A 17,242-nucleotide genomic window follows, 5' to 3' on the forward strand; every position below is an offset into this window, starting at 1 on the left:
TGCCTGTCAGAAATGCAAATCAGTATGACAAAAGCTAAAATGATAAAAGCAAAGCTTCGGTGAGCAAAGTACACTTTGTCAGGATAATGAGATTATATGGATATAGCTACCTTCAAACCTCAACCTGTGTTTGAAAGCAGGATATGTTTGTATCAAAGCCATGCCAATTGTTCCCCCCAGATAAGGGACTTTTACACATTCACAGTTTCCCCAGTCAAAACTACTTTTTGGCTACAAGTGAAGTAGCTTCCCACAGATCTGTGAAAATAAGGAAAAGGGGTCACTCTTGCTGAAATACCAGTGATAATCTGAAGGCCACTCACAGGTTCACTCTTTCCTTTTCACAACTGCTTTAGATAAGGGGAAGAAATATAGGATGCTTAAGAATAAGACGGGATAGACCTTTTTAATATAATTGTGGCAGCTGTGAAAGACAAATGCATCAAAAGACCAGAGAGAACCACAGAAAACTTTCTGCATTTTTTTCCTTCCATTTTGATAGTAACTGTGATCACCATGAAAAATATACCATTGTTGCATGCACTGAAAACCATTTTCAGGATATGAACCAAGATATCTGATATTAGAATAGCACAAAAGAATGCTCACTACCCAAGTAAGCCATCCAAAGCAACAAAATTAGTTACTCCAAGGTGGAAATTATATGAAAAAAATAATGTTTCCAACTTTCTGCTGGACTCCTTAAACACATTAATGTTGAAACTGCAACTAAATGAATGACAATTTTAGGAGGAAATTTAAGACAGCTTGGAAGCTGTGTTAAGAAAACAAAAAAGCTTTAGTATTAATCACATTTTACTCCTTCCCCATCAATCCTTCTCATGAAAAAAAAAAAAAAAAAAAGATAAAGAAGAAAAAAGGCAATGCGTTTTTTTCTCATAACTCAGTGTGGTCTCAATCATCCTAGGATGCAGTCCATTTATCCATAACCCATCATGAGCTGGGCCAGATGCATGGAACTAATGAGAAAACACTTATCTTAGAACCAGAAATATTCTTTTTAGATCCTGTTGTAAAATTTTACTGAAAAATGCATAGAGATATTACATATATACACATATATAACACAAAATGTAGATTAGCTAAAACTGAATTTTCAGGGGAAATGAATATATACATAAGCATGCACGCTCACACACATATGTTGACATAGAGAACCACCAAGAAATTCCCCAGCATTTATAGTATTAGTTTGGGATTCAAGATATTTGGGCTCAAAACTTAAACCAGGAGGGGCCTACTGAGAACATAATCCCCCAGCCCACAGAAAAAACACTGGAATTCCTTACCAAGATTGAATTCCTCATGTGTCCCTCGTGGTTCAGGACCACAAGTAGAGCCATGAGATTTTCTTTGGTCGTGCTTCCCTCACATAAGCATTCTATATATGGCTAACTTGGCCCCCTCCTGCTCAAGAGTGTTTATGAGGAGGTTATTTTCCCTTGGAGACCATGCTTCCTGCACTGAGTGGTCAGCCATGTCAACATCCAGCACCAGCAGACATACATCTAAGGTGATAGGTATTGTGGTTTGGACAAGATGCAGATATATAATTATTTTTTTTTTCTCTCTTCCATTTATTAGTATGAAAGACTGTTCTGAACAGAATCAGTTTCTTCTACTGCAAGGGTGGCCTGGTCTCAGACATGTCTGAATGAGCTATTTATCCAAATGAGAAATTATATGAAACCCACTTGAGAGTCAGCATCTACCAGCACTATCTTAAAGAATATCTTCAAAACTAGTGCCAAACAAAATGAGAATTATCTGAATCTAAAGTGCCAGCAGCCCAAAGAGAGATCAGGTGGCTCTAAAAGGAGGAAGTGGTGGGAATGGATAAGCAGACATCTTCAGGTCTACCAGTGCTGGGAAATCTCCTTCTCCCATCTCCAAGCACTGAAGTGAAGAGAAGGATTCCATTTAAAGCAAGTGAAGTTCTCTGAATTGTATTGTTTGCAACCTTGATACCAAAAGAAACAAACAAAAATGAAGTAAAACTCATTGTCTTGCAGTATTCAGAGGTAATGATCAACTTGAAGAAAAAGTGCTTTTCCTGCTTTAGAAAATACAGAGGGATAAAAAAGAAGGGAGAAGTAGAGGAAACTAAGAATGTATAGCTGGGGTTGTTGTGGAAATGTTTCAAAAGGAAAAACAGATGAAAAAAATAGATGATGCTCCATTCTCTAATATAATATATTTTTGGCTCAGAGACAGTGGTGGTCTAAAGACTGGTGGTCTGAAGACTTGTTATTCCAAACTAAAAAAGAGAAGAAAAGCACGTGTGTATCTGTAAACACCAACAGTTACCAACATTCCCAGGAACTGAAACTATGATTAAAAATGGAACCTGACAAAAATAAGTCCAAGAAGTAGAAGACGTCTGTTCTCAAAAGATGTCACAAAAGCGCAGATTTGTTTCTCTGCCATACTGACCTACATTTAAACATACGGTTCCTTCCCAAGTCTTCCTTTTAGATGGGAAGTACTGACATAAGGCACACCTACCATGTCTTTCGTGGACAAGTTCATTCTGCCTGTGCTTGGAGCTAACTGGAAGAAGACAAATCCAAGCCAGAAGACATATGATCACTCTAGCGCAGTGGTCTTCTTGACCTAATAAACTGCTCCAAGAGACCAAAAAAAATTGCGCTTTCCTGTATGTCTCTGAAAAAGCATGAACCAGAAGAGACAAAATGCAACACTTTTTCTTTTTGGAGGGAGATGTTGCTGTAGCAAACTGATGTAGGACATCAGCAAAATACTGTTTCAGGGGCTGACAAAGAAAGTCAGAATTAGCTTTCTCTTTCAGAGTAGATGTTAAGCCATTTATCAACATCTCAATGCATGGTAAGTATACTGGAACTACAGGTAGTGTGCCACCTGCATAGTTCTACAGGTAGTATACAGGTAGTATGCCTACCTGTATAGTACTACAGGTAGTATAAAGCACAGTAGCGTCTGGTCCATCCTAACAGTTTTCCTGTCTGCAGTTTCTCTCCTTTTGTTTTATCTCACCTGCACCCCAGCAGTAAGACATTTTTTATTTTTCTCACCTTTTCTTTCTAAGTCACCATTTTACTGCTTTGCATTTTAATCTACGTATTTTCCTCTAGTTTACAAGTTAGAAAAACATTCAGAATAAAATCTGTAAAAACAAGCAAAATCGTAACACAGTACAGCTTATCATTAATAAAAAAAAGAACACATCAGAAAAATTAATTCTATGTTAAATTATCTGATAGAATATTCTGACATATAACTGGAAAAAACCTCAGTTGAAAGTAATTTAAAACTTTTTTGTTCATTCTGGGAGACTAGCATAATTAACAGAACACGAAAATTTGAAACACAACAGAAATAATGATGCACATAAACACTCACTGGGTTTAAAATCTACTGTTTCCAAGTCAAGATTCTGTAAATAATCCATGAAATTAATTATCTCCAAAAGTAAAAATAAATTTAAGATTTCTCAGTGACACATGTTTTAAATAACTTGGATAGCATTTTTATTTCAAAATTTTACCTAAGTAAGAAAGAATGCTGCATTTTTATGGAAAAATTGAAGTATATACCAAGTTGTATTTTTTTTAATTCCTGAGGAATAAAATTTATGGACTGTTACAGAAATATCATTACAGGTTCTTACCATATCCTATAACAAAAGGATTCCAACAAAGCCTTCCTAGTAGCTGGCCAATTAAAGGGAACTGCTGAATTGCTACAATTGAATTCTGTTAAGACATAAAAGCAAACAAAAAGACAATAAACATACCATATATCAAAAGCAAATTAGAAGAATTGCTAATGATACAGATTATTGTAAATTACAGTCCCAATGATTTTGCTGTGAATTGCTCTGGAAACAAAACACTTGCAAGTAGGTAATAAAAGCAGAGCTTAGTCAAATCAGCTATAATATCATAACTCACATAAGTTAAAGCTTAAGTAATTTCCTCAGCTAATGTTTAATTGTGGTAGAAAATTTACTAATTCCTCTCACATATAGTAATAAGAAAACAGTGTTCGTAACCGTGATTTAGTAATAAATAAAAGCACAATTACTTTTACAACAAATACTTTTGTTGGTCCTCATTACTTTAATATACTGTCTCACAGAGTTTCTGAAAAAAATAATACTCACTATGGCACAAAACTAAGTATTTTTCTGTTACTTCTGCTTGCTTTCTTTAAATTAGCTTATTTAATGACTAGTCAGTAACAAACTGCCATTTAACTTTTAACCAAATAGAAAGCAGCTTCACTAAAAAAGTAGTAGGCAATGTAGTTTATACACAATCCTGTGTAATCGGTCTTATTTTTCCATTTTTGTAGCTTTACTATCTAATAAATGAAGGCTTTTAAAAAGGGTGCTGTGCTGAGATAACATGCAAGTAGCAGGAATGATAACCATCTCCTGCTGCTGCAATAAATTCCTTACATTTGTCTCACATTTGGGGCTAGCCCCAGACTTTCTGGGGCCATATTCACAAGGTCCATTTCAGGCCAAGCCTCAGATTACTTGAAGTAGCAACATTAAAAATTGTTTGTTTGTTTTCTTCTTCTAAGAAAAAGACAGATATACAGAGGAAGAAATATCACTCCTTGAAAATCTTGTATTTAAAAATTAAATTCAGATTTTTTAAAAACTGCAGTTTTTAGAGAAGAAGAATATTTAACAAGAACTGCTTCCATAAGAAGTCAGCCTCATACCATAACACAACACTTCTAAAGCTAATTAAAATTAATACATATACTGAAAAAGCCATGCTCAGGAAAACGTATACATAACTAAGCATAAAACCAACTAAACTTACTTGGAAAAAAAAAAAGTACTCTAGTGAGTGCAGACAATAATCAAATTAGAAAACAGAACAGTCAGCAGCATGTGCCAATGGAATTCACTACATATGCCACAGCACTGGGGTTAGCGTGTCAACAGACTCTCTGAGATTTACAGGATCAGTTACAATTTTGCATGTTAAGGCCTTTAAACAATCCAATGTATGGCTTGACAACCAGAATCAAATTCTTGTTTATTTTAAAGTTTTTTTTAAAGAGGTTAGAGCATCGGCCGGGAAATCTCACGTGACAACGACCATCCAAGTAGAAAAAGCTCCTTTCCTGATAAACCAGGGGAACCGGAAGGACATTCCTGTTTACATTACCTGTGACTGCTTCCACAGTTTGCTTCTCTGATCCAGTAATACATTGGGTCAGTAACCCAAGCCTCTTTGCTTCTGGTTTTGTCAAAACATGCTGCAGATTGTTTCTGAGGGTGTCTTCAAAAGAGGCCACTTCTTCCTTTTAAAGTCACTTACCATATGTTTCAAAGTCTCATAAGTCTGCTGTAGAAACTCCTGCAGCTGGGGCAAGTGAAGGCAGACATCTTTCTGGGTTTCCAAAGTGGTGGCTTGACCCCACTCAACAGCTTTATCCAACCAGTATTTGAAGTCCAGTGTTGGCACAGTAGTATCCTGGGCCATTCCACAACCCTGGGAAACGAAACAAAACAAAAAAGATTACAACTCAAAAAAAAGGCATAACCAAACACTGGGGCTTGAAACCTTGAATGAGAACAAGAAGAAGGATTTCTACTACCCTTTTCTGTGTTCAAATGGGAAGGTGGGGGGGAACTGCAACTCATAAAGGTGCCAATTTTCTTTCTAGTAGTAATAGGGTAATAAAGGAATAACCCAATTGTGACAAGGTAACAAAGGTGGCACAGTAATCAATAAATTACCTTAGAATGTGCCACCCAGTTGTTTCTCAGGCATTTATGATCTGAACTTGTCATCACCAATATTTAACTCAGAGAATACTACAATAATACGAGAGCACACTAATTTACAATGCTTTGCATGAGGAAAAACTGAAAATGCCCATTTCAAGACAAATGAAAACACTAAAAAAAAATGGTTCAATCAAAACAAAAGGGGCTGTGGAGCATGCGCTGGGGCTTTGCTTGTTTTAAGATCTGCATTTGTAATTGATCATTATATTTAAGTGCAAAAGGAGGATTCTCTTTAAAGGAAGCCAATAAATTCAGCATTTTTGCTCTGATTTTCTTTCTATGTTCTTTTTATTATCACACAAAGGAGGAAGAAAAATGACCACATTCAACTTTACATATAAAAGCTTTTGAACAAAAGCTGTACAATTGGTTGTATAATCTACAACCAATTACATACTTCAATGTAAAAACTAGATCTTTAAGAGGATTATTGTCAAGTACAAATGTTAAAAACTAACCAAATTTCCCCAGTAGAAGACACAAAACATTTCTTTTTTTCCTCCTTTGCTGTATTTTTCCTTGGCAGAAGGAGACAGAATAGAGCAGCAGGTGCTACACCAACCTTTAAATCTCTTTGAAAGAAATACCCCACAGGCTGAAAGAGTAAAGGAGCTCTTGCAGCCATTCAATCATTGTCTTTTATGTCAGATGGTAAAGACAACTGTCAATTAACACACACAGTGGCAGTTTTCAGAAATTAACTGTTGTCCGCTTGGAGACAAATTCAGACACTCATTGAAGCAACAGAAAACAATGAAATTTTCTTTTGTAAGCTACAGACATGAAGCTACAGACCAAAAAATAAACCTGAACCTGAGCAGCAGCGCTGCAAATCAAGACTGCTTTATACATCTAACTCTTTATAATCACTTCACTTAAATAGCATGCTATTCCAAGCATGACAAAAACCTAAAGGTTATTAATAAATTTGTTTAGTTTCTAATGCTAATAAATAAATACCTCATAATGAATGTCAACTATTATTTGAGTTCAATTTCTGTCCAGGAAAAAAAAAAAAAAAAAAAAAGGTAAATATGTTGGTTTGTCAGAGTTCAAAGTATGTTTGTCCTAGTTGTTTTCAACACAATGTAGGCAAAGCCCATGCTTTTCCATTCTTTATTATGCTCCTGCTTCTAACTGTTGCTCTAACCTGTAACTCTTAGCCAGCATATGCAGGGCCAAAATTTCACTGATCTTCTAAATACCCTAAACCTTACTAGTTAGTAAGCATCTAAAATAGGGTATGAGACTTCACCACAGTAGCTCTCAGAAGTAGAGAATAGGTCAAACATCCAGCTGCAATTAGCCATCAAACCTTCTATCATCACTAGAGCATAATAAAGGCTTCAAGAATAAATTACACCTGGAAGCTGGATTTACAGATTTGAGTAAAGAAAGTAGCTTATTTGATGTTCTGAGGTCTGATTAATTGTCTTGAATAACTGAAAAGTAAGTCCCTTAACACAATGGCTCCTGAAGGTTTAAAAGGAAAAAAAAGGGGGGCGGGGGGGGAAGGAGAGGGGGGGGAAGGGGAGGGTGGGGGAGGGGATAGGGGAAGAAAAGAAAAAAGAAAAAAGAAAAAAAAAGAAGTATCACAAACACTCCAGCATTTTGGGGCCAGCCATAAGAGATGACTGAGTATTAACAAAACATCCCAGGTAAGCAAATCAAATGGGCTTTTCTCTTACACCAGTTACATGCAATTACTATTCCAGGATGCAAAGTGGGGAAGCTATGACAGAGTAAGAATATTCTTATTCCAGAAGTCTGAAATCCCAGCTCATTTTGCCGCATCACATTGCTTATGTCAGACTAAAAGGAATCCAGAAAAAAATCTCGCAAGCTCCCTTTCTATTCACAACAGCATGATTTTTAATCTGTACTCGTGTGTTTGCTTTCTTTAGAAGCCTCCAATGAAACAGCAATTTTCTTGATTGCTTATAGCATCTAGTCCTGAAAAGAACTATTTTGTTAATATCACTTACTATTGTCTTCACCTCAACACTACGGGAAAGCATACAGTAAAATGACTGATTGTATAAATAACATAATTAAAAAGAAAATACAACACAGTTTTATCTCAAAAATTGTCAGAGAATAAATAGTTTATTGCTGAGAGAAATATAAATCTGCTGGTTAATTAAATTTAATTACAAGTTAACCATTTATGCCCCTTTATAAAACATATTAAAATGCCTACTGAAATTATAAAAAAATCAATTGACCTGTCAAACCTGACTTGACTTGTCATACTGTCAAAGGTATTCCCAAGGTCTTTTCAGCCTCTTTTCCACTTGGGACTCCTTTTATTTCAGCTGCCAAAAATCTAAAACTGCTTCTTATTTTGGACTATTTACTCAAGAATATGAGAAATTCAGAAGCTGGATTTACTGTCAATCACCTCCTAAGATACCCTTATAGAAAGAAGGGGGAGAAAAAGCCCTAGTCTCCTCTATCAGAATCTCTCCAAGAATCAAACACTCCTGGTCTTGTACTTTCAACACCAGGAACCCAGTGGAACTTACCCAGGAGGGTACTCATTTATCTTTCAGAAGCTGAAGGCTACATTTCTAACAGGGTATGGATTAGCTTTATTTTGCCAAGAGAGCTGTCTGGATTAGTGTCTAAAATATAACATTTTAGTCAGTAACTTTTGGTATGAGATCTGGAGGCAAAGCTCTACAGTATGACGTTCCAGGTAAAAACTGAGCTAATGTTCTGTCCTCCTGAACGCATACATACAAGTACCACATTGTCACAGCCTTCCACAACAGATGCTAGTTCTTCATCAATGCTAGATGAAGAACTATTTGGAAAAGCAGATGACACGTCAACAGGTTTCAGAGAACTTGTCCGCAACTATCTCCTTATCTAGAGTCTGAAAATGAAATCATATTTGCACATCTAGCATATAAGGTAGCAAAACAGGGAAGATTTCTTCTCTGGAACTATAGAAATACAATTCTTTAGAACACAACCACAGATCACAAAAATCATGTAAAAGCAAAGTAACTTTGTCACTATTCCAAATCCTGAAACTCAGGACTCAACTATAAAAAAAATATATATAAAAATTATATATATAAAATATATATAAAACATTAACGGCATCTGTAGTTGCTAAAACAGCTCCTCAGAAATAATTCCTGACAATCTTAGAAAATTTCTGAAAAACACTTTGATAGCTTTCCAAGTCCACAAATTTTGCTTTCATTGAATCATAGTATCTGAGTTGGAAGGGACCTACAAGGATCATGGAGTGCAACTCCTGTGTCCCCAGGGGACCCTCCAAAAACAAACGAACAAACAAACAAAATCAGACCATGTGTCTGAGACCATTGTCCAAATGCTCCTTGAACTCTAGCAGCTCAATGCTGTGACCACTGCCCTGGGGAGCCTGTCCCAGTGCCCAACCACCCTCTGGGTGCAGACCCTTTCCCTAACCCCCATCCTGACCCTCCCCTGTCCCAGCTCCATGCCGTTCCCTCGGGTCCTGTCGCTGTCCCCAGAGAGCAGAGCTCAGTGCCTGCCCCTCCGCTCCCCTCGTGAGGGAGCTGCAGGCCGCCATGAGGCCTCCCCTCAGCCTGCTCTGCTCGGGGCTGAACAAACCAAGGGACCTCAGCCACTCCTCATATGTCTTCCCTTCCAGACTCTTCACCAACTTTGTAGCCCTCCTCTGGACACTCTCTAACAGTGTTATATCTTTCTTATACTGTGGTGCCCAAAACTGCACAGACTACTCAAGTTGAGGCTGCACCAGCCTGCCAAGAAGTGCCACTAGATTTTATTACCTAGTTTGTTTTCATACTTGTACATTCAGCTATTATTTTAAATAAATAAAAATATTTCAAGTAGAAGGATCTTTGAGATAACATTAAGGTATAATATTGTCCTATGTATTGTCCTATGTCAAAGCATCAAGGTTTCCAAGTATCTCTAAAGAAAATTTCTATTCAATGTATAAAGCTCTCATTTGCGTACCTTTCCTTGAACTGGTGATAAGTAGTTCCACACCCCAAAAGAACACTTCACCTTCCACTACTCCATCTCCTCTCTGAAATCATACACAGCAGCAACCCCAGCTTGTGAAGAAAACAAACAAAAAGACAAATAAATGGATAGATAACAGCAAGTTTGCCTATCCCTCCTTGTGCCCACATCCAGTTATTTTACAGAAAGAACAAACCACTGTTACAGAAAACAACTTGTCTTTATATAGACTTTATAAATTTAAACAAATTGCATTCAAATATATCTCCCTCTGGGAACAAAACCAACAATGAGTTTTGCCAAAAGGAAGGAACCAACATTGACTAAGTAAAATGCAAAATCTGGTAAACTGAATAGTTGTCAAGCAGATGTAAAGTGTGTTATAACCACTCATCTTTTAGACTGGTAATTCTCTTAGAGAAAGTAATTAGTATTCCATATCTCTGGGTTTGTTTTCTCTACTTACCCTGATATTTAGTATCGGTATTTTAACAGTTGTCTGCCTTCTGAGTTCATTGTCAGGTCTCATTGGAAATAGAGCCCAGTTTTCATCTTTAAGGGACTGTGGCTACTAACAGGTTTACTTCCATGGACTGCATATGTACACAACCTCCTATTCTGATTATTTTTATTGATTAAATTAAGAACATTAAGCAAAATGGTATTTCCAGTTGTGTTATGTTGCTCTGCTGGACTGGAAAAGATCTGACATCATGGGGAAGCACGTAATGCATTGATGGGATTCATAAATGATTTCCATTTCTACAGCACTCTGAAAACATTGCACCTCCCCCTCTTCCTGCCCTGCATAAGAGCTATAATAAATAATAAAATAATCAATAATAAATAAAATGTATAATAAAGGCTTCTCCTCCATGTTCATCAGACTATAAGCTTCATAACCAATAAATATCATGTATGAGCCTTTCTTGTTAACAGCAACCACTTCACACAAAAAATAATTTTAAAACTTTCTGGTCCTAACGGCAGGCTTCTCTTGCAGCAGTAGTCCCTCCTTCTGATTTTCCCCATCTGAAGAGCTTAAGAATAAAACATTCTCTAACGCAAAAGGCAGAAATAATATGCCAGCACATCCATCTCACTCTTATCTTTTGCCCAGGGGAACAGTAAAAGATGTGAAAGGCGTTTTGGAGTGATATCACTGAATTTTACAGATGTTATTCGTTACCTTTCCATAATGAATCTTAACAGGAAAACAAGGCAATTAATTATTATTTCCATTTACAAGAGATGCAATTACCAGCCCAAAAAACAGATTACTATGTCTTTAGGCACAAAATGAATAGAAAATCTGATCACAAGACAATGGAAGCCTCTCCTGCACAAAACCAGCCAACTATGTTATTAAGAGTCCAACACAACAAGTATATGAAATAAAAAGTTAAATTTAACAGGAGAAAACAGACAATGAGGTAAAGCACTTTTATATCTCTGACAGAAAGGTCTTAAGCAATCCAGCAAAGTCCTGAACAATACGAGGTGCTAATATAAAAGAATTCCAGCATCAGGACTAGCCAGATCAAAATCTAGCAAGGCCCACATAAAGCTGTGCATACCGGGGAATCGGCTGCGTGTACAAAATGGAAATTTGTTTCAAGGCAATAAAGCAAATCCCAGATTTGACTGGTGCATACTGATGTTAAGCAGATCAGCGTGGCCCTCCAAAACAGAAGCCAGACTTGAAAGAAACAGGGGACTTCTATCTCACCATGTAACTACTTGCTTGTTCTTCCATATCTGAATTGTTAATCTCTCATCTGTCCACAGTGATCTACCACAGAAAGGCAACAATATGTGACAAAGCATGGCACAGGCTAGAAATGACATGCTGGGCATGGTGGACAGAAGCACAAACAAGTACACACCTTGATGACATTCTAGAAACAGTGGTGAACTGGGTAGGTGTGGACTGGATCATTGTCTTTCAAGGTATTTCCCCTGCAAGGCAAAAAGTTACATATCTTGTCTTGCACAATATAAACAGCAAGCCTCCTGAGATTATTTCACTAACACTGGTTGGTAACATTTCAACATGACAATCTTGCCTAATGCTGAAGGGATAAACAGTTTGGGGGGATAGGTCTGATAAAGTTGACTGTTAAAATATTCTCAGATTTATTTTGCTGGACAGAGCCTTTTCATTCAGCCCACTTCTTTCTCAGCTGATTTATTTGGCAACAGCTACAATTAAGGCCACACAAAGAAAACCATGGCTCAGAAGATAATGCAAACAAAGAATAAATGCAGTTCTGGAAAGAGGTAGAAGGTCTGGTTCTGCCTGTGAGCTGCAGGAGGTAGGACTGGTCCTGAAGAATATCTGTGAATGTAGAAGTAATCTGTTTTCATACCACTTTGCAAAAAGTCCAGTCATTGCTAACACTAGTTTATCTTCACTACAGCTAGTAATACCACAAATCAATTGTACATGGGCCTCTGATATCAGTATTCTAAACACTACATAAATTGTACCTTCTTTGGCAGGCTACATGATAAGAAATTTTGATCCTGTTTACGTCAGCATCCAGATTTATACTAGTCTCAATGGGGCCTAAATTTGGTACATTCATAACACTGATAGGATTACCCACATAATAAGGGCTCTCACTGTGTTGGCAACATCAGCTATGTTGAACCACTATTGGCAATAATGGCAAGTTCTTGGAAGATGAAATTTAACGCTTCTATCACTTCTAAACCCAATCTGCCAGCTAATGCACCAATCATGGGATATCTGTTATGAACTTTGTCTGAAGTTTTCATTACCCTCTTCTGGCAAACAGCATCCTCTCACGTGGCATTATGTCAATGAAAAGTTGTGAATGAACTATGACTATCTAGATACAGTGCCATTTTTGTGCCAAATAAAAATTGTACTCTGTCAGCTAAACTTTTACACCTGGTTACCACTGTCTCCTGCAGCTTAAATTCACAGTAACACATTTGTAGTGTAAATTCAGATGCCTAAAAGGCTTTTGTCACCCTCTTCACTATAGGACATGTTCAGAAAAAAACAATCTGATGATAAACAGACAAATCATAAACAAAACCGATCATCCAAACTTCCCCATCATTGAACCTTCTCTGCAATTAACTTTTATTTGTATATTGCTTGACTGGAATACAGAGAAATTATTTCCTCCGTATAGTAGTTCCTTTGCATAAACCTTTAAGTAGAGATAAATTCAACGTTTCATCCTGAAATATGCATGCAGCATTTGTCTCTTTCCAGAGATACTATAGCAGCGTGGGGACAGGCACATATATAGCAATAACAAAAAATACACTTTGGTTGGTTGGTTGGTTGCTTGCTTGCTTGCTTGCTTTTTTGTTGTTTGTTTGTTTGTTGCTTTTTATAACTTTCACTCAAGTTTTGCCATCACCAAAAATGCATTAATTCCCTACTTTCAAAGCATAAGTAGAAGAGAACATAAACTAAATTGCATGCCACAAGATAGAATATTAGTCCCCTCTTCTGTGATTCTGAAGAGTTACGTGTGATCCACAAGGTAACAGAAAAAAGTATATTCCTTCACACTAGTATATCAAGGAACAGCATCCATTTCTACCTGTGCATACAATTACTAGGGAAATAAAGCCTAAAAAACTTCCTGCCAGAAAGAAATCTGCCTGCAATTGGACTACACAGAAGATCTTGCAAACTGGAAGCATGCTCTCAAAATATTCATGTTTGTTTCATCATTAAAAAAAAAAAAAAAGAAGGGGGGAGTACAATCTATCTAGATATCATGAAGAATTACTAGTCTTTTTAAAATTAAATTTTAAGTTAACACTAAGGGCTTCCTATCCCCAACAATTATGCTTCTTTATTGGCCATGCATCTTTGCTGAATTCCAAGTTTTAACCCTGAGTTACACAACTATAAGAAGAGAAGATACAAGGGTCCATACTTTTCAGCACAAGTATCTAAAAATCAGTTGCAATACTGCTTATGGTACAGACATACAGCGTTATTCATAGAGAGTACAGAATTGTCTTGGTTATGCTAAATGAATTCTTTTTCTCCACATTTCTAGAACCTTTTTTTTTTTTTTTTTAAAGAAAAAGCACCTCTAATATTTACCCTAGCAATGAAGCATGTACTTTTCATTGTAATTCTCCAGCTTTATAGAACTGAAGTACTTTGAGATAAACATCCTAAATGTGAAGAAACAAAGGCACAAACACAAAACAATGGTGAAGGGCAACACTCCACCAAAAAGCAAATCACCACACAACAAACACGTATTTTCGTTCCAGGCTTTACTATATGTACTTAATTTTGTATGCACTCTAATCACAGTGCAGCAAGTGTAAGTAAAAGTGATACAAATTTATTCTAGCATCAGTTGAAAATACTGACATTCTGTGAAAATCATTCACATAGTCCATACAGAGTATGACTAAATCTGCAAATGAAAGAATGTGTTTCCCTATGGCACAAGAAAAACTCACCAAAAATTCTGACACTTCTCTCCCCTCTCCCTGACTACCCACACCCAGAAATAGCCACAGAATAAAACCTGAAGAAAGATGTCTTTATGGCACTAAGTATACCTGACAGAAAAAGAAAAATGTATTCTTCAGCAGAATAAAAAAAATAACTTCATGACACCCACATCAACATTTACACCTTTTTGTTGTACATTATTTTAACACACTCCCACAGACATTTGTCCCTTGAGTCCATTGACAAGGTTTCATGCTATTCACAGGCATTAAATCAGCCCATTCATTCTTTGCAAATAAGAAGAGATAAGTTTCCTCAGAAACATCTAGAGCAAAGGCTTTCCGTGACTCAGCTGAGCTTGTACCACAGCAACAACTGACTATGTGAGCAGTTAGACAGGAGACACAGCACTGACATTTGAGGCACTGATTTGGGGGATTCTCGGTCAATTATTCCTGCATATTCTGTGTCTGTGTGTTTTTTAATGTGCTAATAGTGGGTCCCCTGTGACTTGCCAGTAGGATTTTTGTCCCATCTGTTCATGAAAAACTCACGATCTAACAATGCCACCCTTGGTGTGAAATTAAAGCTATGTAGATCTGGTATTATATGGGAAGGGAGTTCCTTATCAATTTGTGTCAGCTGATGAGAATTTTTGATGTAGAACATAGGAAAAAAGTATTAGGTAGTGGTACGCCTCTTGACCTATTTTGCTTGGACACTCATGTATACCAATTTAGTTGTATGTTACAATACTTTTATTACAGTAACTGCTTGGAATATTTCAATACCGCCACATAGTTAATCTAGATTTATAAAATAAACATGTCTCATGAATCTGCTAGTAGGGAGGGAGGAAGGACAACTCTGCAGTTTGGCTCCAGGATTCGGTTGCCTAGAAGTCTGATTCCCATTTCTGACACATTTCACATGTGACACTTAAGAAGTAATTTCATTTCCCAAGGCTTGTTCTACTTCAGGAACCTGATTAGTCTTGACCTGAGACTTAACTATTACTTTCTTACTTTTTCTTTTTTTTTTTTTTTAATCAAACTATAATTACACATCTGAGAGCATCCATTTTGATCTATTTGTGAGTTAAGAGAACTTACTGCTCTCAAAGATTCACAAAATTCCTCATGCTGCTGTAGCCTGGTAGACTTTATTTCTCTAGATAACTGATGCTGTATGAGTTACATTTCAGCAAGTCAAATGTCTTTAGATTGTGCCCAATAATATCTGTACAATTAAGTGACTAACAAGTTTATGCAAATATAACTCAAGGCATTTCTTACCTGCAGAATATCTGCTCTAATATGCAAGGCCAACATTTCAAAAAGCCAACAGAAACTTCTTGCCAGTAAGAGGTAAAGTCTGACATTAGTCCATCCCTTACCATTACAGGTAGAGTAATGGTAACAACTCTTCAAAGTGTTAAAGACGCTGTAACTCAGAAATTCCTGAGTTCAAAAGATTTAAACTGTAAGTGTTAAATTAATATAGATTCCTCCATTTATGATTAATATAACACTGTGTAGTTTTGTATAAGGGACAGAAAACATGACCATCATATACTGTTTTGTCATAGCCATCTAAAATCATATAGTAAAATGCTTAAGTAAAAGTCCCAACAATGAACAACTAGTCTTACTGATTTTTAAATACTTTTGCAATACCCACAAAGTTATTGGCCCTCACTAAAGAGAAAATATTTAACATATTCTACATTCCTATAATGTAGAATTCCTATAAAGTGGATTCAGTATTTGGTCCTAAAATGCTCTCAGCAATTGCTGGGATGTGCCACCAAATTTCAATACAGAAAGGGTTTTGTTGTTGTTGTTGTTGTTTTGTTTTGTTTTGTTTTTTAATTTGAAAGTTACATAAAAGAAAATAAGAAAAAGAAAATATTTTTAATGAATGTTACCATTGTATTCAATTTAGCAACATTAATGGCAGCAATTTATAACATTTACCAGAAAAACAGGGATGGGAATAACCAATTTGGTGAAAGTTATATTGTTTAACTAGAGATTTTACATGAGTTATAACAGGTGCTGTACCGTTTATACGCATAGTAAGATTTTTATGGCCTAGCATACTTCTACCCATTTTCCAGATCAGGTTGGTATGAAACATATTGTACTCATACCAAAAAAGTCCGATAAAATGAAAGCTGAATATTTTTATTTGGGATTAGTCTCACACAATATATGAATTTTCCTGCAGACGTCCAAATCAGCTCTATGTTTTAGAGGACACGTATCGAGTCCCTATCAAAGGCCTGTAACATTTTCTGACCGATTTTTTTTTTTTTTTCAGGAAACATTCGTTTCGCCCATCAGAAAATCCTCCACCCATCTTTTGCGAGGTATCTTTGTCAAAAGACGTCTTTTTGCACCTTTGCAACTCCAGGTCAGTATGTGGAAGCACGTGTATTAGAGGAACAGAAACAAAAGGGATTTAAGAGGTGGTGTTAGAGTCTGCAGCGCACAAAGCCGCCCCATTACCGGGAGGGTGACCGTGCCCGGTGCTTTCTGTCGGGGCATCTCTCCCTGCCGGCAGGCGCTGCGAGGCTGTCCTGCAGCCAGCCCAGGGGTGGCGGCAGCGAACAAACGCGGGCACGGGGCGCGGGGCCCTGAGGGGCGACGGCGGCGCGTGGCTTGGTGCCGGCAGCCTGAGGAGTTTCACTTTTAACAGAAGAAAAATGCGTTTTGAGCTTAAAAAGGGCTTCGCATCCTTATTGTAACCGCGTTCTAGAATTAACCCCCTGCAGGCCGGCGCAGCGCCCGCACACGGCGGTGCCGAACGCCGCCCCACGCGGACGGGACCAAGGGCAGCGCCCCGCGACATGTCGTGACGTGTCATGACACGACATGACGTAACACGCCACGACATGACGTGACCCAGTCCCCCAGCCCACCTCCCCCTTCTGCCCCCTCTGCCCCTGCCCCCCCTGCGATCGCGCA

The 17,242-nt window shown here is 37.4% G+C and overlaps 1 protein-coding gene across 1 annotated transcript in view; it reads right to left on the minus strand.

The window, feature by feature from the left end:
- The window catches only part of FANCC (FA complementation group C), a 103,341-nt gene that overhangs the window by 65,642 nt on the left and 20,457 nt on the right, over nt 1–17,242 (minus strand). The window contains exons 2-3 of the mRNA XM_082784303.1: nt 5,343–5,516; nt 3,671–3,755 (exon numbers count right to left, since the gene is read on the minus strand). Coding sequence (XP_082640429.1) covers nt 3,671–3,755; nt 5,343–5,507 — 250 coding nt within the window. The 5' untranslated portion in view covers nt 5,508–5,516. The remainder of the gene's footprint in view (nt 1–3,670; nt 3,756–5,342; nt 5,517–17,242) is intronic.

The sequence above is a fragment of the Aythya marila genome (assembly GCF_965140915.1).
Source record: "Aythya marila genome assembly, chromosome: Z".
In the NCBI taxonomy this organism is placed as follows: Eukaryota; Metazoa; Chordata; class Aves; order Anseriformes; family Anatidae; genus Aythya; species Aythya marila.